Raw genomic sequence first — 26,610 nt, 5'->3', positions numbered from 1 at the left:
GGCATTGCTCCAAGCAAGGGATCACCTGGTGCTTGGAGCAGGCATGGTCACCTGGAAAGATTGCACTGAAACCACTGCATGTGTCACCGAGAAAACAGGAAAGGGACTTTCAAAATTCCCAAGGAATTAAAGGGGTGGGGCTCACAGTTGAGTTCAAAGTGATGACCAGAGAGGCAAGAACAGGCATTGTAGACACCTTCTGGAGGCCAATTGCAGCGCTGTAATCGACCAGGGTGTCTACACTGGCACCACAGTGCTATAGCCCTGGCACAGAAAGCTGTACGCCTCTTGTCGGGGTGTTTTTTTTACAGCGCTACAACTACACAGTTTCTGCACACTAAGTGGCTTGGCAGTGTGCACACCTCAGGAGTTACACCGCAGAAAGCTGCTTTACTGCACAGAAACTTGCCAGTGTAGACAAGGCCTTGGATAGATGAATAACTTGGATATTGCTTTTATTTTTTTTATTAAGAAAATGACCTCTCCTGCCAAAATCAACGTACACACTAGCACTGCAGGGTCCAAATCACAGTGTGTCAAATGGAGTATATGGGCTTCCAAATGTTTCATCATGTAGACCACATTTTAATACAGGGATTAACACATAGACTACCTGCCTTCCAGTTCCAGAGTATGTGGAACACTTTCCCTCCCATTTATGATCACATAACATCTGTTTGGCAACTATAACAATTGTTTGCATAGAATTTAGTACTGGAAAGGTATTTAAAGGGGTTGTTGCTGATTTTAATGCAAATCGGAAGCTGGAAATAAGGATAACCAACACCATATGAGCATCTCATTCTTAACAGACCATAGGCAAGGTCTTTAATCACCAGTGGTTCCTGGATCATAGTCTGAGAACTTCTGAACTATTGTGTACTATAAAAACAACTTAACACACCCTACCTGGTAGCCAAATGTATTGTTTTGTGATCCATGCCATGGAATTCCAGGGTTTTCACATGATGTGCGAGTGGGTTCTAAAAAAATTAAAATAAACACAACATAAGGTATTTTTGTAGTGAAAAAAATCTGTGTGTCAACAAATATATTTAATTTAATCATGTGGAGAACAGGATCAGAAGAAGCATCATGGTTAAAATGGTCATATTTCACAGACAGCGTAGAATAATACAACACAATAAATCAAAGTTCTCAAACACAAACTGACAGGATTGGCAGTGGGAGAACCAAAGAGCAGAATCCAATAGATCTCAGTAACATGATCTCATCTTACCTATACATCGAGGAGAAGAACCACTCCAAGTTCCATCTGCTTGGCATATCCTAGTACTGGACCCAACCAAAACAAATGGAGAATTGCAGCTGAAAGAGACTTCTGACTGGTAGATGAAGCTCTTGCCTTCTCTTTTCCCTTGAGCAGGTACTCCAGGGTCACCACAAAACTTTGCTATGGAAAATGATGTGACATATAGAAAGCATTCAGCATTTGCTAAAAGGTATTAAAATAAGACTTACACTAAAGTACCTGAGCTTAGCTGAACGGTTACTCCAAATCTCATGTCTGGCTCTTATACATAGCCAAATAAATGGGAGTTTTGTGGGAGCGAGGAAAGAATGGAATCTGCCCAACATGATGGAGAGGTCACATAGCCAATCTTTGCTAGTACTGACTGCAGTCTAATGGTTGAACTAGCTTTGGTGGCTGATTAGAATCCCTCTGAGAGAGGCAGAGGAAACAGCTTGGAGATGTACTGTGTGTCTGGTGATTCCACCAGCTACAAAACCTTCCACATCCACAGCTCTACTCTATCCCCAAATCCTATATTAAATCAGCATACAAGGTGCCCTGCAGAAAACAACTGCAGAGTATGACAGCCCTCTGCCCGCACAACAGAACCTCATAACACCTGTTACTTATAGGGTCTTCCGTGCTCTTGGAGGGAGCAAAAGAAGTTGTCCAAAGAGAAACAGATTTTAGGAGTGGCAGCTTCTTACTTCATCTTACTTAACTACAATTGAAAACTTGGGTATTGAGTGAGATCACTAGAAAGTTAGTGTGGCTAACTAGAACTACAATAAAAATACAGTAACTACATTAAACATGGAAAGCAGTTTAAGCAGGAATCTGAAAGTCAAACATTAATAGACATTTATTAAATAGAATATATATCTGCCAATAATAATATATTCTAAATCAAAGTCTTAAGGCTTTTAGCTTATCACCTGCAAGGATTTTCTTCTGTCCATGGCATAGCATTGAATAACTGGCTGCATGCATGCTGGGTGAGTTTCTTCTGAGTGGTTATTTGATGAGTAAAGTCTCAAATTCTCAGGGGAAAAAAATCTTTAATTCCCTCACAAGGAACTCGTATTATTGGGAGCTAGATAATTTTTGCAGAAAAAGTTCATGTGGAAACTCCGTCATTCATTTGAAATTTTTCACAAGCCTTTCCCCAGCAACATGCTATTGTTGGATGCCCACTAACTCTCTTTCACATGGGTAACTAAGGAAATGAGACATGGTAATTCATAGGAGCCTTATATTTCTCTGGGATGGAAAAATGTGCATATAAAATACCCTACATTTGTAGCAGATTGGAGGTTATGGGATTCCTCCTTTTACTAGTGTAAGTACAAGTGATTTTATTTTCCAAATAAACCTGATGAGCAACTGGAGAACATGCGACAAGTAGCCGAAAAGTGACCGAGAAGCGAGAGGTGAGCGAGGAAAAATAATTAGGATAAAATATAAGATTCAAACAAATACTTACGTAAGCACTGAGGTACCTCGCCACTCCAAGTTCCATTCCCAACACAGGTCAAAACAGCAGGAAAGGATAGTTCATAGCCTGGGGAGCAGACATAGCTAATACTAAATCCCCAGTCAAAATTTGTTCCTTCCAACCTTCCATTAGAGATCTGGGGAGGAGTTGGGCAGGTAACAGCTGCAATAACATTCAAAGTGATTAGACACAGCTGCTGTCAATATCCCTGGTGTACACAGTTACTAGAAGAACCATATGTGCTCATTTAATCTTTTTGGAGGACAATACAAGTGGTGACATGTTATCTTCCTGACTGTATTCTTGCAACACCACTGTAGCTAATATTTCTGGTTGCCTTTATTTCTGGGACACACGATTGTTGCCAGTTACCAGAATTTATAATGCAAAGGTGAATGCTGCATCATGCTAATTGGGAAGATAACACTTGGAAATCACTGTATAGTTTATATTATATACAATATTGGACAAAATACTAATAGTGTTCGTGACAAAATGATTTTTGTTGACTGTTAGGCATCCTGGAATATAATTATGTTCACTTACACATGGTCACAATCCAATTCTTTCTTTCTGTTAGCCAATTTAGGGATAGTCTGGTTGTTAAAACACAGGAATGAGATTCAGGAGCAAGATTCCTTGAAAGGTGCATGTGTGGCTGCACTATCTCTCTTGGTAGGCACTACACATTGATAAGTGTCTGCTTCAGGGGTAATTCTTTACCAGGAGGCATCTAACTTCTGGATGAGAGGAGGGGGTTCTGGGATTCCCTCTTCTTCTGAGTCTGCTAGTGCTGCTGCTCCTGACAGGCAGGAGAGGGACTTAAAAATTCAGACTTGACTTCCCCCTCCTCAGGCCTGAGGGTCGCAGTGGGAGTTTTTGAAGGCAACACTCACTGTAGGTTTGAGCAGGAGTGAAGAATGCAGGTCCCTTCCCTATATCTCAGGTCTGATGGTGCCCAGGAGAGTAGCAGAAACATTAGCAGCAGAAAGAGTTCCACAAATAAGTGATGGGGAGGCAGTGGTGCTATTTGATTTTGGGGTGGTGTGGGGGGCAAGGGATGGCTGCAGCAGTTACTGACTTCGAAGGATGAAAGGGAGGAAGGAAGAGAGAAGGAGAAAGGGGGTGAGATGAGGGAGGATGGGAATGAAAAGGGAGAGAGAATGGGGAAAGCAAATTGGATGGAGAGACAGACAATGAGAGACAGACAAAAGAAGAGATGAGGGAATGAGTGAGAGGGAATGAATAAACGGAAAATAGTGAATGAGGAGAGCACCAGTGGGAAAGAGCAGAGTAAAGAGAAAGAGTAACACCAATAGACCCCATTTGTCGGGATTGAACCTGGGCCTCTGGAGCTTAGTCTATGAGCCTCTATCATATGAGCTAAAAGCCAACTGGCTGTTAATTAAGGCTGTAGAGCAGACTCATTAATCTCTAAGTGGTCTCAGTGCCACTAGCTGGGATAGAACCCCACACCCAGAAGCTTTGTGGGTTACATAAGTGAGAGTAGTTAGATTGAGTTTAAGGGAGAGAGAGGGAGTAAGTGGGGAGAGTGGGAAGCAGTGAATGAAGACAAATGAGGAAAGGAGAGTTGAGAGACCATGTGAATGGCGGAGATGAAGGGGCTGCACTCAAAAGCTTTAAACTTACACTTAGTTAGCCTGTCATTCTGCAGGCAGAAAAAAAATTAAAGGGAACACTGGTCAGGAGCATGAGGTTCTTGTTGTGTGACCTGTGGAAGCCACTGGCTTTTCTGTGCATCAGTTTCACCATTAGTATAATTCTATATAATGGGATTATCACTTTTCTATACATCATACAGGTGCTTGAGGCTTCATTCATTAATGCTTATTAAATGCTTTGAGAATCATAGACTCATAGAAGATTAGGGTTGGAAGAGACCTCAGGAGGTCATCTAGTCCAACACTCTCAAAGCAGGACCAACACCAACGAAATCATCCAGAACTCTGGGTGGAAATGCACAATACCATTATTTTAATAACTTTTTAGCCAAGCAGGAGACCAAGGATTTGGGGGTGACTTTAGGATAACCTTTTTCATTGGCCTATTTTATTTTTAGAGACTGGGTGCATGGCTTCGAAAATTATGGCATTTGCCACCTTCTTCATAGTGGTTATGAGCTCAGTGAAATATTGTTTTGGGTTGAGTGAAAACCTCAGTGAGGTTGGTAGGTGTGAACTCACCCTTCATTTAACATAACTGTAAGAATATGCCCCGCTCCTTCCTCCCCTCCCCCAAAAAAGATAGAATGAGTGTGTGACCCTGCCCAGGAGAATTTGCATAGTATTGTTTTAGGTGAGGGTGTCTGTATGTGTGTGTTCATGGAAAGGCAAAATATACAACAAAATGAAAAAGACAGCTTGAAGGAGCAGCTGAAAGCACGGTGGCTGACCCTGGAAGAAATCTGAGGAGAGGTTTATGGGTTGGGGTACAGGATGGAAAAAGTGTTCTCAGTGCTGTGAGAAAAATAAACTGTTTCCCGCTATTTGATTCCTTCTGCGTTCAAAGACACAGAAGTTTGTGCATTCTTTGCAAATAAACAAAACTGCATCAAAGAAATCTCTATCGCCAATTTCTCCTCCTAACTGGAACCACCCTGAATTTTTGGTTAGGCCCTTGGGTTAAAAGGGGTAGTTTTTACCCTTTTAAATTCTCTTCCTTCCTTTCTTCAAGCAGCAGCATCAGTAAGAAGTTGGGGTTTGGGATAATCACCAGCACTCTTATCCTGCAGCAATTGGAGATAGTCCGTTTACTAAGCAGCTTTATTGCTAGTCACTATAAAAGGGACTTTATGTTTCAGCTTCCTGGCTGAAAACTAGGGAACAAACAGAAAATTTCTTACTTGATAATCTACTTTCTGCTAGGAGTGTCTCCCAGAATTCTGATATGTATGGTTTAGTCCCTTCCTGTCTCCCATTTCCAGAGGCAGTTCAAAGCTGCAGCAGAGCCTGTGCTAGCCATACATGCCAAACCCACGGAAAAAAACGCAGAAATTGGGCTTGTTTTTGGCTTAATTGGCTTGTGAGTTGCCTGTTGGATAGTTTTTGGCTTGTAACTTGTTGCTTGTTTGGCTTGTAGCTTGTTGCTTCTTTTCTTTGACCAGCTCCCAGTAAGCAGGGGCAAGCAGGGGTAAGAGGGGAAGAGAGTCGGGGTGGACAGCAGGCCCACCACAGTCCCAGACTGCACGCTGGGAGGATCTAATCACATAGATTGTTGGGGTTCTTAGGCATTGGCTTGTTTGGCCTTGTTTTGAAATGGGATTAGCTTGATTTTTGGCTTATTGTGAAAGTTGGGGTGCTTATTTACCACATGAAAGTTGGCAACTGTGGTGCTAATCACACCCCCTTCTGCTTGCCATCAGATGATGCATTTCTAAGCTGTGAAACAGCTCTTAGAAAATTATTTGTAACACTAACTTCAGTGCCAACTAATTAATTATGTGCCGTAGGCCACTGCCTCTTGGTAAGTATCCAAACAGAATGCTGAGCCTGGGCTGTGAAGCCGTCCAGGGTGGGTAGAATTGTGGGAGAACCTGATAGCAGAAAGGAAATTACTGGGTAAGAAAATCTTTCATTCTGCAGCCCAGCATCCCCCGCAATTCTGATATGCATGGGAAGTAGCAAACAGTGAACAGGATTAGGAAGGGACAGAAAAGTGAACATAAGAAATAGGAAAAAAAATCTTTTTGAACTGCTCGAATGGCAAGATTATGTCTGGACCACTGTCTGCAGCACTTTCCTGACAAAGAAGGCCTCAACAGAAACAGAAAGACTACCTTATAGTGCCTGACAGAGGCACTAGCTATGTGACTGCTCTAAAGATCTCATGGGGGGACATGCTCTTTTGGCCCATGAGATTGCCAAGGATTCTGAAGAATGCACCTTGATTCCTTTAGGACCAGGGCTGTTGGATGGCTTGTGTGCCTCAGCGATGCATAGTCCAATCCATCTAGTAACGGATAGCTTAGATACTCTAAGCCCTTGGCACCTAGGGATGAAAGGAAATGAAAAAGGAGACCCATCTCCTTGTGGATTCTTTACACTTGATATATGTCTTTAGTGTGCTTCTGCCATCTGGGGTGTGCCACTGCTTCACAGTCAGGTGCTGTGCCGATGGGCAGAGTGAAGGAAATCAGAGGCTCAAAGGGATGTACTGTTAGGGCTTTCAACACCAGTGGTAGGTCCAACTGAGGGAAGATTGGTCTGACCGCTGGTCTGGGCAGTCTGATTGCTCTGAAAAATCTGGATTCCTGAGGGTTCTGCCAAGGAGCCTGAGGATCCTACTAATAGTACACGACTTATGACTGATACCTGGTGAACTACCCTGCTGGGCAAAAGGCCCTTATCTGCACCTTTCTGAAGGAAGTCGTAAGTGGCTGGAATCCCAGGATCCCTTGGATATGTGCTGCACTCTTGACACAACAAACTGAACTTGGTCTACATGGACAAGTACGTTTACTGTGTGGAAAAACTCTCCTGAATGAGAGCAGAGTCCTGATTACTTTGGAAGATAGGCCGAGTGTGGCTAATGCTTCTCTTTCAATAGACAGGCTGTCAGTTAAAGGTGACCTGGGTCTGGATGGAGAAAGGAGCCTTGGAAAAAAGAGGTCTGGTCTTGTCTAAAGCTGGAATGGTGGCTACAGCCTCAGTTCTATCAGATCAGAAAACCAGGGTCTCCTTGGATGGTAAAGAGTTAGGGCTGTCACCCTTCTCACCTTACCTTTTGGAACACCTTCCCTAGGAGAGAGAATGGTAGGAATGCATATTGCAGGCCTTGTGGCCATCTCTGCGACAGAGCATCCGTCCTATGCACTTAGGGTTTGCTTCTCAGGTGAAGAATTTCTGCCATTTTGCATTGCTGTAATTGTCAAACAGGTCAAGTTAGGGGAGACCAAACATATGCGAGATCAGAGTGAAGACTTCCCTTGTTCAGGCATCATTCAGAGTAGTTGACTTTGTGTCTACTGAGCCAATCTGCTTTTTGGTTCAGCTTTCCTTTTATGGGTATTGCCTTCAGGGAAGGTGATGTCTTGTCTGTCCATTCTATTGTCTCCATTGCTTCTGCATTTAGAGCTACACTCCTTGTTCTCCCTTGGTTGTTCCTGTACGCAACTGTGGTCATGTTGTCTGGTTGGTCCAAAAAGTGATTGAATGCTAGGTAGTTCTGCAGTCTCACTAGTTGGAGAGCTCTGAGCTCCAAGAACTTGATGTGGGAGTTCCTTTCCCCAGATCTTCAGTTACCCTACACTATTCTGGGTCCCAGAAGTGTTCCCCATCCCTTCCAACTGGTGTCTGTTGTAACAACCTGCAGCCCTAGAAAGGATATGGGAAAATTCCTGTGGATGTTCTCTGAGACCTTCCAGCACCCTAAGGGATTCAGCACCCCTGGACTTGGTCTTGCCTTAGCTTGAGGGAATGGGCCCATACTCTCAGAAGAAAGGTCTGATATGTGACCTCGCCACTGGGAGACCCATATGTGCAAGATCAGAAGGCCCAGTGACTTGAGACACTGAGCTGTGGTTGGCCTCATGCATTTGTCCAGCATGGATATCAGGCCCTGGATCTTCTGTCTAGTGATGGGTAGATCTTTGCCACTGAAGGGTCTATCTCCATTCCCAGGTAAATTCTGTTTGTCAAGGAAATCAGTGAGTTTTTTCCTGGTGTTACTGCAAAGCCATAGGCTTAAGAACATAAGAACAGCCAGACTGGGTCAAACCAAAGGTCCATCTAGCCCAGTATCCTGTCTTCCAACAGTGGCCAATGTCAGGTGCACCAGAGGAAAGGAAATGAACAGAACAGGTAATCATCAAGTGATTCAAGTGATTGCTTGGCAATCAAGAGTCTGGGCTCTGGCACTGCGTGTTGTGGCCTGTGAGCTTTGCCTTGCTGTGACTACTACATCCACTTAAAACTCTGGGTGCAGAGGGTGGATCACAAGGGAGAGTCTTTTTCATGTGTAGGATTTTGATGGCTTGGAGGAAAATTCATGTAGATTTCCTTGGAAAAAATCTGGAGCAGAAGCTTCCCCTGCCAGCGTAACAGTCCCTTCTTGGATACCCTTGGTGTTGGTAGCAACCTGTAGATTTCTGTTCTGGCTTTGATAATGAGGATTGACACTTCTTTTCAGTCTCAGCTACTAATTTCTCTAATGTTTCCCCCAATAGCTCATTACCTGTAAGTTTGGATGCACCATTTAGAATGAGTAATGACTATTCCTGGGTATAACGTGAAATCCTTGCAGCCACCAAGTTAGAATCCATTGCTGGTCACAAATCACATCAATTGTTTGCCCAACACAGGACCCGAGACATCTTACTCCAAGCAAGGACCATGCCCCTAGAAAATAAACCTCTTGTTTACCATGAAGTAGGTTTTCCTACTAAATGTATGAAAAAACTTTGGTCTGGACAGTTATAGATGAAGCTTTTAAATTGTTGTGCAGTGTGTCCTATGGTATAAGCAGTGATGTCCTATGGTATAAGGATCTTGGAATGAAATCCGCTTCTGAAGGTGTGACCTATATCTGCTGCACCAAACTCAGGCTCCCCAAATCTATCTATCTAAACATTTTAGTTTAACATTTGGTTTAATGAGGTGTCCTCATTTGCCTCAATGGAAAGAGAAAACACGTATTGCAATAATGCTTGAAAGGAAAGATATTGTATTTGTAAGTTCCTTGCTGGCCATCATGGAACAGTTTGCAGGGTTTTTTTGTGTGTTTGTTTGTTTTTTGTTGTTGCGTGTGTGGTACATTTCCCCTTGGCTGTTTACAAGATGGAGGCAGCACTCTATTCATCCTGGTCTAGGGAGCACACAATAGACGAGGGGTAGTGGTAAACATGCCTCAATTGTGAAAAAAAGTTGCTAGCTATCCCCTGACACCTGAAAGGCTGCTTGCCTGCTCCCCAAGCTAGACAGCACCCAAGTAAGTGCTGCAAGAGCAACCTAATATCACCTGGATCCTTACACAGGAAACCAAGAGCACTTTGAACATGGGAAGGGATTTCTCATTTACCACTCTGTAATCCCATGAAAATGCAGCCCCAAGGGTAGTGGAATCCTCAAGTGCCTCTGTACTGGTCACGGACTTCCTGAAGAGCTCAAGGCTTTAATGTGGAGTCTCCTGTGGAGCGGGGAGGGGTAGAGAGAGAGAGAGAGCCCCTTTCCCAGGCAGAGCAAGGGTTTATGTTTGATGATCAGAAGGCAAAATTCCCATTCTGATGCTGCCTCAAATTTGAGCTCAGTTCCCTGGCACAGCGAGGGCCTTTGGCTGAAAGCCAGACAGGCACAATTTCCATTAGGCTGCAGGCTAAGACAGGGCTGCACAGGGAGCACAGGCTTCTTTGCATGCCTGGACATGCTGCAGAGTGGGGAGGGGCAATGTTACACAGCACTCCATCTACACTATGAGCCAGGGGTATGATTCCCCTGCTTGTGTACATATATTCGTGTTAGCTCTCATTGAGCATGTGCAAGTATAAACAGCAGTGTAGCTCAGTAGGATGGATAGCAGCAGTGGAGGCACAGATGAGCTATGCTGAGAACATACCCTCTGATTTCAGGTGGGTTGGTTCTCAACAGGGCTCATCTGTGCCTCAACTGCTGCTATCCGTGCTACTGAGCTACACTGCAGCTTATACTCATGCTAGCTTGGGTATGTGTCAGAGGCGGATTACAGTTTTGTGGGGCCCTGGGTCAGAGCAAGTGGGGGCTCTCCCCATCCCTTCCTCCTGCAGTCCATTCTGTCCCCATCTGACGCTCCTCCCGGGGAGCAGGATCGGGGTGCAAGGGCTTCTCACGCCCACCCACCGCTCATGTTAGGGGGAGCAGGATCAGGGCACGGGGGCTTGCTCCACTCTGCTCATCCAGGGCTCCTGCTGAGGGTGAGCAGAGTCAGAGCATGGGGGCAGGAGTGCCGGGCAGGTGGGAGAAGCCCCCGCGCCCCAACCCCGATCCCTGGCAGGAGTGCCAGGCGGGCAAGCGGAGTGGGGCAAGCCCCCACGCCCCGATCACGGCAGGAGCGCCGGGCAGAGTGAGTCAGCACGCAAGGGCATCCATTTCCTGAGCCCTCCATTTGGCTGGGGCCCATAGGTAGGTTTCCCGTTGGCCCAGTGGCTAATCTGCCACTGGTATGAAGCACCCCCTAGCTCATAGTGCATAACCTGTGAAGGAGATAAACCCCAGCAAACACACCCTCAGGCGAGAAGGCAAAGGAGAAGGGATTTAGCCCCTGATTTTCACCCTACTTTTTTAGTAACTGTTGCCTTAAGAAGGAAACACTTGCTTTTGCTTTTTCAGGTTCCAGAGACTCTGGGTTTTGCAGAACTTAACCCAGATGATCACAAGAATCCTCTAGTTCACTGTGTGCAGAAGAAGAGCTGTGTAGGTGCCCTGCTTCTTTCCACTGGGGGCAGCGGGAGAGGGAACCAGTAGCCCAGAAACAGTCTCATCTTTATGCTTCTTTATGCCTCAGGACTTACCTTCTGGGTCAACTGGAGGAAGGTCTCCTTGTCCTCCAAGCCTCCCTCCTGGTTCTGCTCTCGCTCTTCTAGTGGGGTTTTTCTTTGGTGGAATCAAGGATAACTGGTGGGAAGGCACCAATATGCCTGTCCGCTCAGAGCCCCATGTCCTAACTGAGATGGGGGTGGGTGGTTGGGGGCAGATTGGGCATTTTTTACTTTCTGCTTGGCTTGAGAAAGGTGCTTCACATTCAGAGCACTGTTTGGATTTTGTCCATTGCTTGCACAGCTGTTCTGCTATGAGGGGAAGGGGGCAGAGGAGCTCAGCAGGGAGATGCTGCAGTGGATGCTCTGGGTGGCTGTGACCACTGTGCTGCTCAGATCCCAGACCAGGAGGAGGTGAGGAGACTTGAAAGCAAATTAAAATGCTTTAACTGTCCCCAAAATGGCTAAAAATAACAACTCTAAAAGAAAAGGATGGGAGTGAGTGAACCACCATTTATTTGCTACCACAGAGGCAGAACATCTGACAGCAAACAGGAGAAGGTGGTATGGTTAGCACTGGCTGTGCTTCAGCTTTGAACTACCTCCAGAAACTGCAGACAGGAGGAGTTGAGGCAGACAATGGGCTGCAGAATGTCTGTTGGCAATATAGGGGAAGCAGGGTCAGGAAAGAATAAGTAAATGACCATCGCATCAAAATGAAGGAATAAATGAATAAAAGTGAACACTGCCTTGTCAAGGTTCTATCAACAAAAACATGTATATAATAATGTATATCTGCAGTGGATTCTGCTTGGAATTTCAGCTGAAATTGGTATTACAAAAACAAAGTGGATTTAAGACAGTTTTGCTGAAAAGTACAATGCCTGACTGACATTTACTTGTGAATGAACGCACACATCCTTCTCTTGTGGAGACAAATGAGGGAGAATCATATATATCTAGTGTTTCAGTGGCAGCTGGAAAATAATGTTTGCATACTCTGAGCAGTTCATTGTTCACTTATTGTATCTAAATTGTACCAAATCCTCCTAACAATAACAAATAGCTATTATATAGTCCAAATAAATTATTATATATGATACAGTCCTTTTGATTACATATTCAAAATAAACAATAATATTAGTTTAAAAGTGAATATTACTTTTGCATTGCAAAGAAATTTGCATGGAATAAAATAGGGAATTTCTGACAGCATCAGAGATTTCACATATGATTATTATTTAATATTTGTACAGTGAATACGTATGTATAGTGATTAATTGACAGAAAAGAAGAGTGTATCTTCCCCAAAGAGCTTACAATCTCTGTCCCTCATCTGAAAGTTGAACTTTTCTCTTCATACTCTGGTGTATACCCCCTACTCTCAGTTAATGTCCTTTGGGTAACAGCAGCCCAAATAAGGTAGAGCAAAGTGAAAGACAGGATCAGGAACCTGGCTTCCCTCTGATGGTCAGTAACAGAATTGGCCAAACACAGAGTAAAAGTGAGGTTCTGACTGATGCCTCTGATTCTGCCCCAGACAGAATTTCTCCTTGGGCTCCAGCCAAAATTGAAACCCCCCAACTCAGACCTCTCCAGCATGCCCAAGGGAGCCCAAGACTGGACCTTATTCTAAAATAAACATAACATTTGATGGAAAAATGGAAGAGAGGCAACATAAAGGCAGAATATGTAAGAGAATCCATCTTGCATTGCCTGACTATTGTGTTCCTTAGCAGATTGATAGGACAACTTTCATTTAAAGAAACAGAATTATTGATACATACACCTCAGATTTAATACATAATAATTCTGATTACAGTGCCTGGGAACTATGGTAATAGGCAGTCCAGAAATCCTAGAAGCAGACATGCGGGGAGAGAGATATAAATCCTTGGGTAATCAGTTTTATATGCAAAAACAGTAGTATTTGATGATGGTTAGTAATGAAAAGTAAACAGAAGAAGAGCATTTTCTTGAACAGCAAAAAATGTGGAGCACTTGAGAATGAACTGCATTCAAAGCATTGGGAGCAGAACTGAAAAAAAAAACACCCTAAAACACTGGCATAGCTGGGAGGAGGTGTCAAGGCTCAGTAAGGCATACATGGAAGAAGAAGAAGAGAATAGGGATGGAGATGCAGATATAAGAGTTTTCAGTTTGAAGACATGAGAGAGAATGAGCCCATCCAGGGGGAAGCATAGACAGAGAAAAGGGAGGATTTATCAAATATTCCTATGAGATAACTCCAGAAAAGTTGGAAGGAAAAAGAACCACTTGCCAACACCTGGTTGCAGGTGTAATTGGCTAGGTAGGAGAAGAAGGAAGAGTCCCACAAGGCTATGGATGAAAGGATCTTAAGATGGAGGGGGAGACTCACTATGTAAAAGGTAACAGAAATATCAAAGAGAATGAGCCTGAGAGGATGCCCTTAAATTTAGCAGGGAAGAGGTTGAAGGTTACTTTGACGATAGCAGTTTTGATTACATCAGTAGAATAGTTTTTTGATTGTATATTACAATAAAATTCAGTTATAAGCTGCCAATTTTTTTAACCACGGGCTACACCAAGAACTTCCCTGTAATACCTGTAAATCAAGAATGCATGTGCTAGCAGAAAGGAAGCGTGAAGGATCACAGGATTTATTCTTTTGTTTTTCCAAGTCCCATAGGAAGGAGGCAACATCAGATGCCAAACAAATGTACGTTAGGGCATCTGCTGGAAATATTTAGACTTTGCTGCTGAAAAACATGCTGAGTATATTAATACTACTGGAGAGTGCTTTTAATGGAGCACCCTTTCTGCACCCTAAGCAAGGAAAGAATTGGCCAAAGATCCTGGTAGGAAGGACAAGATAGTCCAGTGCTATCCAGCCATGGAAAAAATCATTTACTGGATTCTAGACAATTAGAAAGTCCAATACCATGTAGGTTCACAAAAGATACTGCTGAAATGTATCATCTCTGGTAGATTAACATTATGCAGAAAAAAAGGCAAACTCCATTAAAAGCAGGGAAGTCACCTGAACTGTCTCTTAAGCAGAAACTTAGTAAGAGGCTCCTGAGGGCCCCAGTAAGATCTCCAACACAACACTGCTAACACTTTACATTTATGGAACAAAATAAAAGACACAAATGGTAAGACAACAATTTTTAAAACCCCCAACTCAATTGACCATATAGACAAAGTAAATATTAACGTGTCCAGACATGTTTAGTCTTCAGTTATAATGATGAATGTTTACTTAGTTTGACTAACATGTTACAGTACAAAATAGGTACAAATGTCACGAAAAAAATGTTCTGATACCCCAAATCATTGTGATACCTTTACAAGTTGGGATTGTTCCACTCCATGTGCCGTTGGTGGTACAGGTGCGAATTATGGAGCTGTTCAATTCCATTGTATAACCGGCTTGGCACATGTAGGTAACATTTTGTCCAACAACATAATCATCACCATATCTCAAGCCATTGGCTGGTACACCTGGGTCTCCACAACTGATTACTGAAAGTAAGGAGTTGAAGAACATGGTAAATCATTAATGTGACTATGTATCTGAGGAGAAAAAAAGCACTATCAAATTAATGATTTATTGCCAAAAATATAGCAAAAGTTTATCTCCAGCTACATTAGGTAATGTATATTAATTCTCTACCTAACACAATATGTGGTTACATACAGCAGCTACATTTTAGGGAAAAATTAGTACACCTGTTCAAAAGTGCAAAAAATTGATTATTTTAATAACTTAAATGTCAGGATTAGAAAATGGCAGTCAGAAATCAAAGACACTAAAAAGGAGTAGGTAGATGAGGAAAAGCAGATTGTTTCGCCAAGGACCACACAGTGTGAAAGTCACTCATCTGGATCTCCTTAAAGATTATACAGACATTTCTCAAATTAAGAAGGGAATGACTGCAATGAGGAGGGAAAAAAAAAACAAAAGTTTGACCTCTGGCAATAAGGGACCTGCAACAGACTGAGGAAGAGTATCCATCCTCCTGTTCCATGAAAATCAGAAAAAAAGTTTCCCTGATCCAGAACTTTGAAAGTAAACACTTAATGAGAATGCCAATTTACCACTGACAAGGAGGAAATAGAGGCTGAAAGAATAGGACCAGCTTGTGATGTATTTCTTTCACAGAAAATAAAACCAGGACACAATCATCCTTACAAATAACAGATATGTCTTAAAAACAACCACACAGAAATCAAACACTCCCAGCTCCTAATTAAGGAACAGGAAGGGAAGAACATAAAGAAACAGTTGGTGGGAAGATGGGCACAGCAGAGCAGAATGATAGTCTCTGTGCTATTGAGGAGGATGAAAGTTTTGGGGAAGGAGAACATCAAACTGGAGCGGAGGGAAACAATCCCATATTTGGGACTGTCCTTCCAGATGATGTCACGGTATCCTCTCGCACTGAGAATACCTCTCCATTGGAGGGAACCCCATTTCTTAGGAAAAGACAGGTAATAGTAATGGGGGATTTGAGCATTAGAAATATAGAGGGCTGTGTTAAGAGAACCACATGGTGAATTCCGTGCTGGATGCGAAGGTCGTGGATCTCTCGAGACATCTAGACATGTGTATGTGTAGTGCTGGGGAGAAGTTGGTGGTTGTGATACATACAGATACCAATGGCATAGGAAAAGATGGGAGAGAAGTCCTGGAAGTCAAATATAGGCTACTAGAAATTGAAGTCCAGAAACTCCATGGTAGCATTCTCTGAAATGATCCCAGCTCCCCGTGCAGTGCCAGTTAGACAGGGAGAACTGGAGGGTCTCAATGCACGGATGAGATGACTGTGTAGGGAGGAGGGCTTTAGGTTTATTAGGTACTAGGAAACCTTTTGGGAAAGGAGGAGCCTATACAGGAAGGATAGGCTCCACCTAAATCAAAATGGAACCAGACTGCTGGCATGTAATATTAAAAAGGTTGTAGAGGAGTTTTTAAACTAAGGGCTGGGGGAAAGCCAACAGGTACAGAAGAGCACATGGTTCAGACACAGACATCCCTTATGGGATGATCTACAAACAGGGATTCTCTATATCCTAGTAAGGAGGAGAGGATAGAAGGTCATGAAGTACAGGTAAGAACTGAAGAGAAACAGCCAAATGAAAGAATCCTAGGCAATTACATCACATACTGGCAGGCAGCGAAAAAGTGAGAAATTTTATAAGTGCTTGCATACAAATTCTAGAAGTCTAAATACTAAGATGGATGAACTTGAGCGCTTGGTATTAAATGAGGATATTAATATAATAGGCATCACAGAAATTTGGTGGAATTATGATAATCAATGGGACACGGTAATACCAGGATACAAAATATATAGGAATAAAAGAGTAGGTCATGTTGCAAAAAATCTTAAATGAATCAAACTGTACCATAAAATATCTATGGATAGAAATTCCATGCTAGAATAATAAGAATATAGCATTAGGAATATACTACCAACCACCTGACCAGGATGGTGATTGTGAAATGCTCCAGGAGCTTAGAGCATAAATATAGAAAATGTATTAATCATGGGGGAATTCAACTATCCCCATATTAACTGGGTACATGTCACCTCAGGATAGGATGCAGAGATAAAGTTTCTTGACACTACAAATGATTGCTTCTTGGAGAAGCTAGTCCTGGAACCAACAAAGGGAGAGGCAATAATTGATTTAGTTCTAAATGGAGCACAAGATATGGTCCAAGAGGTGAATATAGCTGAACCACTTGGTAGTAGTGACTGTAATATAATTAAATTACTATACTTGGGGGGTGGGAGGAAAGAAACACCAAAGAAGTGAACCACAGTAGCATTTAACTTCGGAAAGGGAAACTATCCAAAAATGATGATGCAAGTAAAATGGAAATTAAAAGGTACAGTCACAAAAGTGAAATGCATGCAAGCTGCATGGAAACTTTTTTAAAACATTGTACTAGAGGCTCAAATTAAATATATACCCTAAATTAAAACAAAAATAGTAAGAGGACCAAAAAAGTGCCATCATGGCTAGAGAACAATGTAAAAGAAGTGGTTAGAGGCAAAAAGACATCCTTTAAATATGGGAAGCTAAATCCTACTGAGGAAAATAGAGAGTATAAACTCGGGCAAGTCAAGCATAACAGTATAATTTGGCAGTCAAAAAAGGAATTTGAAGAGCAACTAGCCAAAGACTCAAAAAGCTAACAGGAAAAAAACAAAAACAAAACAAAAAATGCTACATCAGAAGCAGGAAGCCTGCCTAACAATCAGTGGGGCCACTGGAAGATCGAGGGAGAATTCATGGAAGGAGAGGCTAAATGAAATCTTTGCATTGGTCTTCACTGCAGAGGATGTGAGGGAGATTCCCACAGCTGAGCCATTCTTTTTAGCTGACAAATCTGGGGAACTGTGAACAAACTGAGAAATTAAACAGTAATAAGTCACCAGAACCAGATGGTATTCACCCAATAATTCTGAAGAAACTCAAATGTGAAACTGCAAAACTACTAACTGTGGTATGTAACCTATCATTTAAATCAACTTCTGTACCAGATGACTGGAGGTGACACCAGGTTTTATTTAATTTATTTATTTATTATTTTACACCAGTTTAAAAAAAAAATAAAATAAAAAATAAACGTTCCAGGGGTGATACTGGCAATTACAGGCTAGTAAATTTAACTTTAGCACCAGGCATATTGGTTGAAACTATAGTAAAGAACAGAATTATCAGACATATAGATGAACAATATTTGTTGGGGAAGAGTCAACACGTCTTTTGTAAAGGGAAATCATGCCTCACCAATCTATTATTATTCTTTGAGGGGTCAACAAACATGCACAAGGATGATCAAGTGGATATAGTGTACTTGGTTTTTCAGAAAGCCTTTGTCAAGATCCCTCACCAAAGGCTCTTCAGCAAAGTAAGAAGTCATGGGATAAGACTGAAAGTCCTCTCATGGATCACAGAGGCAGGAAGAATGGAGCTGTAATGTAGTTCTAGCACTTACAAATAGGTGCCAAAAATCGGTTTCAGTTCCTTTGAGGTCTTATTGGTGAGGTTAGCCTATCATTCACGACTTCCAAGGAGAGGATTCTGTGAATCTGTCTCTCTCTCTCATCGAGAGAGAGAATGGAAAAGTGCTGAAAAGTGCTTAAGAGGCAGCAGATTTAAAACAAACAAAAGGAAGTATTTTTTCACACATCCCACAGTCAACCTGTGGAACTCCTTGCCAGAGGATGTTCGTGAAAGCCAAGACTATAACAGGATTAAAAAAAGAACTAGATAAGTTAATGGAGGATAGGTCCATCAATGGCTACTAGCCAGTATGGACAGGGATGGTGTCCTTAGCATCTGTTTGCCAGAAGATGGGAATGGGCAATGGGATGGATCACTTGATGATTACCTGTTCCATTCATTCCCTTTGGGGCACCTTGCATTGGCCACTGTCGGAAGACAGGATACTGGGCTAGACTGACCTTTGGTCTGACCCAGTGTGGCCGTTCTAATGTTCTAAAAGGACAAGCTCAGGCCAGTGTGGAGTGAGGTTAAATCAAACAATCTGAAGAATGCTTGGTTTTGTTATCTGAACCTATAATACTAAAACAATATGCCACAAATTCAGGGAAAGCAAACAAGTTTTTCATGAACTCATATATTGTCTTGCAAAAACTGTCAACGGCTGCAGTTTCTTTTCTGAAACTGTGGTCAGTTAATACATTGTAGATACCCATTGATAACACCATTAAAATAAATTGATGTCACAAGTACTGTATGTATAATCTTCAAAGGTCAGGCAATCACACTTGAACACTACAACAGAAACACTTGAAAAGTTATAGATTGCAATCACTGAGCAGGAAATATAGTGTAAGAAGTTACAGAAGATTTCAAATGTCAAACAAAAGATTGAAATGCACACCACAAACATATTATGCACCCTCTTAGAATACTTATAAATAATAAACAAAATGGCAGCTAAAACAATTATAAAGTAATAAGATAGAAACACTATTCCACAGCTTGCTTTTTTCTTTTGTAAAAACGATGAACCATATAGAGACAGATAAAAAAGTCTTATATATTTGTAAATGAAAATTAGTTTTTTCATGGCAAAGCAATTAGCGATTGTATTTTATTCTTGTTTCACAAAGAAAACATGCTCAGCAGGTGACCAGCACATTATCACATGAGCAGACGCATCACACAAAACACACACATAAACGAACACTAACACCACAAAATATGAAACAAGAAAATACCTTTTTACCATTAGAAGAAAGTTTAAGTGGGCAGAATATATGAATATAGAATTGCCTTAAAATGTAATACTAGTCAGTATGTTTTAACTCATCTTTCTTCAAACATTTTATTCTTCATATTACACTTACATAATATTTTCATGGTTGAATGTACTTTTTTATGTAAATTACCAAGAGTTTCTGAAGTGTTGTGAGGGAAAGTAAAGCTGGCAATTAATACCTAAATTCTATATTATTGTATTTACAATAATGAAGAATTTAATTAAAAACACTAAAGCAATATCTAACAGGCCATAGTTATGGTTAAACATGAAGACTATTAATTGAAGATTAATCTTACTTGTGCAATTTGGCAAGGATCCAGACCATGTTCCATTGGCAGTACATTGTCTCACAGAAGATCCAGAAAGTATGTATCCTTCCATACAGGAATAAATTACCGAATTAGAAAATGTCGTGCCATCTATACGAAATACTTTCCCATTAGCAGTTGTTCCTGGATTACCACATTGCACAGCTATAAAATAAAATGTTAAATGTATAAGATGTTAAAATGTTAATTTACAAATAAAATAATGCTCCTGTTGCTAGCATGTTTAAGGGATAGGAGTCTTTGTTAAAGCTGAAGATTTAGCTTTCAAATCCTGTGGACAATGTGTGATGGGGATGGTTTATTACATTTATATATACCAAAATTTATTTTTATCTTTTCCCTTGGAGAATAATACCTAGGAAATTACACTTAAAAAGCCTATGGTAAAAGAAAGTTATTTAGGTTGCAAAATCAAGCACAGGAAAGCTCAAAAATGCCAGATTTACGGTTACCCCTACAACCTCAATTCGTTCCATTTGTGAGTATGCATTATGATACCATCTTTAATTACATGATCACCAACTAATTTTTTTCCCCACAGGACTGTGCCTCGTTCAATGCACAGGATGGAGGCTAAAAAGGAAGAATTAACACTGTACAAGCAACTATAAATCTAGAATTTCCTAACTTTCCAGTGCATGGCTTTTCACCTAAATATCATTCTTTAATAAATATAATATAATATAATATAATATAATATAATATAATATAAACAAACAAAACTAAGACAACAGCAGTCTTTATGCCATATACATACCTCCAAGAGGATTTCTAAGTTAAATGAATAATGAAGCATCTTAGATATCTTGAAATGTAAAATAATATGATGGCAATCCAGTTTGATAGTAGAGAAGGAAGAAAGCTCAGTTTGGGTGATCATGTCCCCCTACAGCTTATAAGATATGTATTTATTTATTTATTACTTTGTATCAGAGTTGCATCTGTTCATCAAGAAGAATATTAAAAGCGGGTTTGACCACACCGCAGCTAAGGCTGGCGTTATCCAGGCTTGCCAGGGGAAGGCAGCAGTGCTTTATGGTGGGGTGGGAGAGGGAACAAGGTCAGAAAATGCTGCAAAAAGGTTGGTGATGGGTAGGCTTTAAAGGTGAAAGCCCTGGTGCTGGAAACCCCTTTCTCCATGCAGCAGGGGGCTTGCACCAGGAGGTAGCGATGAACTCGAGTAGATGCCACTGGCGCTATGAAGCCGTGGCATATGAGGTTCATGGTGGCAGCATGAAGATCCTTGGCTCCGGGCACATGGCTGAGCTATGAAGAGTTAAGAGTTCTTCCATTTTCAGGACTCGGAATGCTGGTCACCGATATGGCTCATCAAGAAGGGACGGGTGTTGCGGTACATGGCATTGGCAACCCATTTGCAGGAGTCCTCAATAATCCTTGCATGGTGCAAGGGACAACCGAGTTCATTTGGAAGGATGGGGGTTCACCTAACAGACTCGGGGGCGTGACATGTTGTTTGGCTGCTATACAAGAGGCAATTGGAAGATGTCTGGGAACCTGACTGGGTTTGTGGGGGAGGCAGCCCAGCTAATTACCGGTGCCTCCTTGTGGTGGATATCCAGTGCAGGTACTCCATATGGAAGGCATCCAGTGACTAGATAAATGGCCCGGTAAATGACTTAAAAAGGAGGTGCTGGTTAAAGGTACGGAATGGTAAGGGGTTTGGAGCACCTATGGTTGGAACGGCAGGGAGCCAATACCCCTTTCTTATAGCACACCTTAACCCTCCTCCGAGGGGGCTGGATAGTAAGGACCTGGATGGAAAAAGAGGGGGAGCTGGTGGAAGCCCACAGGTAATTATGGAATAAACAGGAGGTTACCTGCACTGTACACTGTTATCTACCAGGTAGTCCCAAACATCTAATAATAAAGTTGCGACCTGATTAAATCCATACCAAGTGTGTCCTGTCCTTCTTTGGGTATAGCCGAACAATGTTAATTAAGCTGTCTCCTTCAAAATGAAATGACTATCTCTTAAAGACAGAGCAATTCATAATAATAAAGTGGATAATAAGAGAAAAGAGGCTCTTAAATTTTCCTCTGCTATTCAGGAAGCTTTTTTTCTCTAAAAGGGTCTGTTGGGAATTACTTCTTATTTGTGGAATCAAGATTACTGAAGTACCATACATGATTCTCAATAAATATCTGGTTAGGTCTTGTTTTTATGGTAATACATCTTGCTTCACAATTCTAGAGTGATTCATTTTAAGTAACTTAGTTTGGGTTTTTCATTTTCTAATAGTGAGCAAGATATATTAATCAGTAAACAAAATTTATAGTTTAATCATTTATGACATATTATATGTAGTATAATGAAATTCTACAAATAATTGAATTTCTCCTTTCACTGGTATTCATATCTACAATAGCTGTAACTAAGGATGAAGCAACCAGGAAAGCATTTGTCAAAGGAAAAAAACAATATTAAAAAAGTGAGGTCTACAGTGCTTACCTATTTTTTCCTCCTACGAAAAAAATATGTAGTTGGTACAAACTGGTGGAAGGAGTAGGGAAAAAAGTAATGGTTGTCTCAAAGACTAAGAATTTATCATCTCTAGTTACTGATTTGAACTGTACCCAGGCGACCAAAAGCCATTACTATCTTATAGCTGTTTCAGTCTCTGTGTGAAAAGATTTGTGGTCTCAAGCTAGTACCCAATGGACAAGTATCTGCATCACAAGAACTATGATATACAACTGGCATTCTGGTCAGCACTTACAGCAGAAATGGCATGATTCAACAAGCATGGAAAGTGAGCCATTGTCTCAGTGCTAGATGTTGTCTTTCCAGGGCAAAATAGAGGTAATACAGGTACACTTGTAAGCAGATACGGAGAAGGCTACTCTTCCACTGCCTGTACTCTATCTGTCCTGTGGCTAAATCAAGCAGTTTAACCCCCAGGGATTTCACTCTGGCACTTTTCATTCACATTACTTTCATTTTAAAGATATATACATAAAATGTATTTTCCTTTTGTGATTTACCTTTACACTCTGGCTGTCTTCCTGTCCAGGTTCCATTTCCCAAACATATTCTTTCTTCTGACCCATGAAGGATATAACCAATCTCACAGTTGAAACGCACAGTACTTTTAATTTTAAAATCACTGTCTTCTCTAGAACCATGACCTGGGATTCCTGGATCTCCACAAGAACCAGCAGTGTCACCTAGAATTTTAATACAAAGATTTTCACATGAATATAATATTTGATACACTATATTACTATATCAGTACTGTAGGACTATTTTACAGCTACTGACTTGAACTATAAGACCCAGATTTTTAAAGGTATTTAGGTATTGCTTCCCATTGTTTCCCTTTTGAAAATTAGATTGGGCTCTTAAATCAGTTAGGCATTGCAACACTGAGCAAAGCAAAGCCTAAATACTTTTAAAAATCTGGGTCCAGGCCCTTTACTTGGCTTTTCAAATGATTTGGTAGCTACCAAAGATACCTTTGTAACCAAGATTTAACTGAAGTGTAAACAGCACACAGAAATTATATGTTTCTCTGGTAATTGGCCAAGCTTGTGAAGGCCTTACACTCAGATTGATGGCTTTTCCATGTTTGCATTTATACATGTATGTAATATGATAACTTTTGAATGCTGCATCCAATCAATTCCAGAATTTCCAGGAATGTACTAGGCATTAATGGCCAGAATCCTATTGATTTGCAGGGAAATCAGAGGGAAAGTGGAGGACAAGTGGAGCCCCCGCTACATTATTAGCACAACCAAAGCTTCAAGTACCTCTGCAATTTTCTATGGATCAAACAACATGTTTATGGCACCAATTAACTCTTTTCAGCACTACTAGGGTGACCAGATGTCCCGATTGTATAGGGACAGTCCCAATTTGGGGGTCTTTTTCTTATACAGGCTCCTATTACCCCCCACCCCCATCCTGATTTTTCACACTTGCTGTCTGGTCACCCTAAGCACTACAGAACAATACCCCTGCTTATCCTCCAAGTGGAGTTCAACATGTTGACACCTGACTGATTTAACTCCCCAACAGAAGGAATAATGTAGGGACAGATTTGGGGGCATAAAGTAAAAGGGGGTCATGCACACAGCCCCTGGCATGGGAAAGACTGGGGTAATCCTGGTATGGGGTCAGTGGCCAAGAGGAGCAAAGAACCCCTAGCATAAGAGAGAAGGTGGCAATCAGAAAATAGGGGACTGACAGAGCCCCTGACATCTGGGGGACAGTGGGAAATGGGGAGGAGGGGGCAATACAGATTCACACAGAGACCCTGCCAAAGGGGAGGATAGGGAACATGGAGGAGGAATGGGGGCACAAAACCCCCAGTGGCAGGGAAATTGGAAGACCCTTTCCATGCTTATTGAATCCTGACATTTCTGCCCTGGGTCCAGGTGAAATGAGGGGCACAGAGAACTCCTGTCATGGGGGACGGTGGGGAGAATGGGGGACCTTGGAATGGGAGAAGGGAGGCCACACAGAGCCCCTGGCCTGGGGAGAAAGGTGGGAATGGGGGAGAAGGGTATGGGGCAAACACAACCCCTGTGAAAGAGGGAAATTGGTGTACCCTGGTATAGAGGAGGGATTGGGGAATATGCAGGGAAAGAGGGAAATAGGGGCAAACACAGAGACCCTCCATGAGGCTAGAATGTGAGAACCTTTGAATGGAGAGATGTGGTAATGACAAGGCACACACAATTCCTGGTGCGGGGATTCAGAAACCTAGAGAATGGAAGTCATGAAAGAAAATGGGAATGGGAGTGCACACAAAGCCATTAGCATGTGGGAGTAATGGGGGACCCTGGGTTAGGTAAGTGGGGGGCACACAGAACCACTGGCAGGGAAGAGACTGGGGGACTTGCAGGGAATCCCTGAAATAGAGGGGGGATGAGGGGATGGCATAGGAAGAGCTTGTGGGAGGGATATGGAGAGATGCAAAGACCCCTGGTATGTGCAAAAAGCTCAGCCTTCCCAAGCTGAGAAGTGCTTGTTCCCCCTAATTTACACCATTTTATGTTACACTAGGACTCACCTGAGCTAAATGGCTAATGATTTTGTATTAGGGTTTAGTTCCACAGCTTATTGTGAGAACCATAAAAATTGCCATGGTTCGTCATTCAGAATACTTATCCGAGGTCACTGATTTACAAATGAATTTCCTGTTCAATCAAGTTCCTTGTAACACATGTTTTCTAATGGTACTGGAGTGCATACTTCACATTTTAATGTTATCACTGGAGTGGCAACATTACTGCCATTGTACGTGAGCTTTAGTCAGCATTTTTCTCAACACCAACTATTTGTCATGGTTTTTAGCTACTTCCAGCTGAAAGACAGTATGCTGAATAAAATCTCATTTCAGCTGACACGCTATTTATGTTTTACAAAGTAGATGGTGGGAAAAAGTTAACAGTTTTGCCATTTCTAATATACATAGAGCAAAATAAATGTTTTGCAAACAATTCGTGGCCAAGATTTTTTGAAATAAAAGTCTAAAATCCATATTTAGGACCCTAAATAAGTGTCATGATTGGGGGTGAGGGTAGAGCTCCCAGCAGTTCCCAGTCTAACCAGTAACTTATTCAAATGTCTAAATACAGACTTAGGACCATAATTACAAGTTCCTATTTCTGAAAATCCTGGCCACTGTCCTTTTTGATAAATATCTTTGAATTAGTTTTGGACAAAAGCACAGTTGACTACACAGATAACCAAATTTAACTCTGGACTCAGCTGGTATAAATTCGCATTCAATTCTTCAACGAATTCAGTGGACCTATACTGGCTTACAGCAGCTGAGGTTTTGGCCCAAAGACATAAAGCACACAGATTTGGTGAAATTTTTTACAAATAATAAAATGTACAGTCTCTTGCACTAACAAGGATCTAAAGGCAAATCATAATATCATTGTTGAGCCAAATTCTGCTTTCATTTACACTGGTATAAATCTAGAAATACAACTAGTGTAAAATGCACTTACCAGAGCGCATCAAATTATGCCTTTATATTAGCAATAACTGGCTAAATACATGGCAGTGCTAAAATGTATGCATAAATGGGGTAAATAAAATTCTCTCTCTCTATAATAACCCGTGTAGGTATTTATCTGAGTCATAAGGACATGCTGTTAACTGTGGGAAACAGTGAGAACCCAGGGCACTCACATTTGACCAATGAATGACAGATCCCTGGCACGTATGGACTCAGTGGAGTTTACGAATAACTGGGGCATCCCAGGTGGGAGGTTAGTGACAGAGAGACAGCCCTTGCCAACCAGCCCCATCAGCACAGAAGGGTGCTGAATGCAGACCAGAACTAGCAGAGTGATTTTACCTATTTCCTCTCTTCACCAACAGAAACATCTTTTGAGTTGAGTAGTGAGCATTGCTGGCACATGATGGCATATATCACATTGGTAGATGTGCAGGTGATAATCACATCAGCCATACCATCAGGGGCTCGTTCACCTGCACATCTATCAATGTGATATATGCCATCACGTGCCAGCAATGCCCCTCTGCCATGTACATTGGCCAAACCGGACAGTCTCTCCGCAAAAGAATTAATGGACACAAATCTGACATCAGGAATCATAATACTCAAAAACCAGTGGGAGAACACTTTAACCTGTCTGGTCATTCTATGACAGACCTGCGGGTGGCTATCTTAACAACAGAAAAACTTCAAAAACAGACTCCAACGAGAGACTGCTGAGCTGGAATTGATATGCAAACTAGATACAATCAACTCAGGATTGAATAAGGACTGG

The 26,610-nt window shown here is 41.8% G+C and overlaps 1 protein-coding gene across 4 annotated transcripts in view; it reads right to left on the bottom strand.

Annotated features, from left to right (window-relative positions):
- The window catches only part of CSMD3 (CUB and Sushi multiple domains 3), a 1,152,075-nt gene that overhangs the window by 56,861 nt on the left and 1,068,604 nt on the right, over nt 1–26,610 (bottom strand). For all 4 annotated transcript variants that reach the window (XM_054020295.1, XM_054020294.1, XM_054020296.1 and 1 more), the window contains 6 exons: nt 22,840–23,022; nt 19,804–19,980; nt 14,542–14,721; nt 2,739–2,912; nt 1,241–1,414; nt 910–983 (listed from right to left, as the gene is read on the bottom strand). In XM_054020295.1, the coding sequence (XP_053876270.1) occupies nt 910–983; nt 1,241–1,414; nt 2,739–2,912; nt 14,542–14,721; nt 19,804–19,980; nt 22,840–23,022 (962 nt within the window). The remainder of the gene's footprint in view (nt 1–909; nt 984–1,240; nt 1,415–2,738; nt 2,913–14,541; nt 14,722–19,803; nt 19,981–22,839; nt 23,023–26,610) is intronic.

This window comes from Malaclemys terrapin, chromosome 2 (assembly GCF_027887155.1).
Source record: "Malaclemys terrapin pileata isolate rMalTer1 chromosome 2, rMalTer1.hap1, whole genome shotgun sequence".
In the NCBI taxonomy this organism is placed as follows: Eukaryota; Metazoa; Chordata; order Testudines; family Emydidae; genus Malaclemys; species Malaclemys terrapin.
Note: the sequence above shows the minus strand (reverse complement) of the source record. Positions and strands in the feature narration are given on the sequence as shown.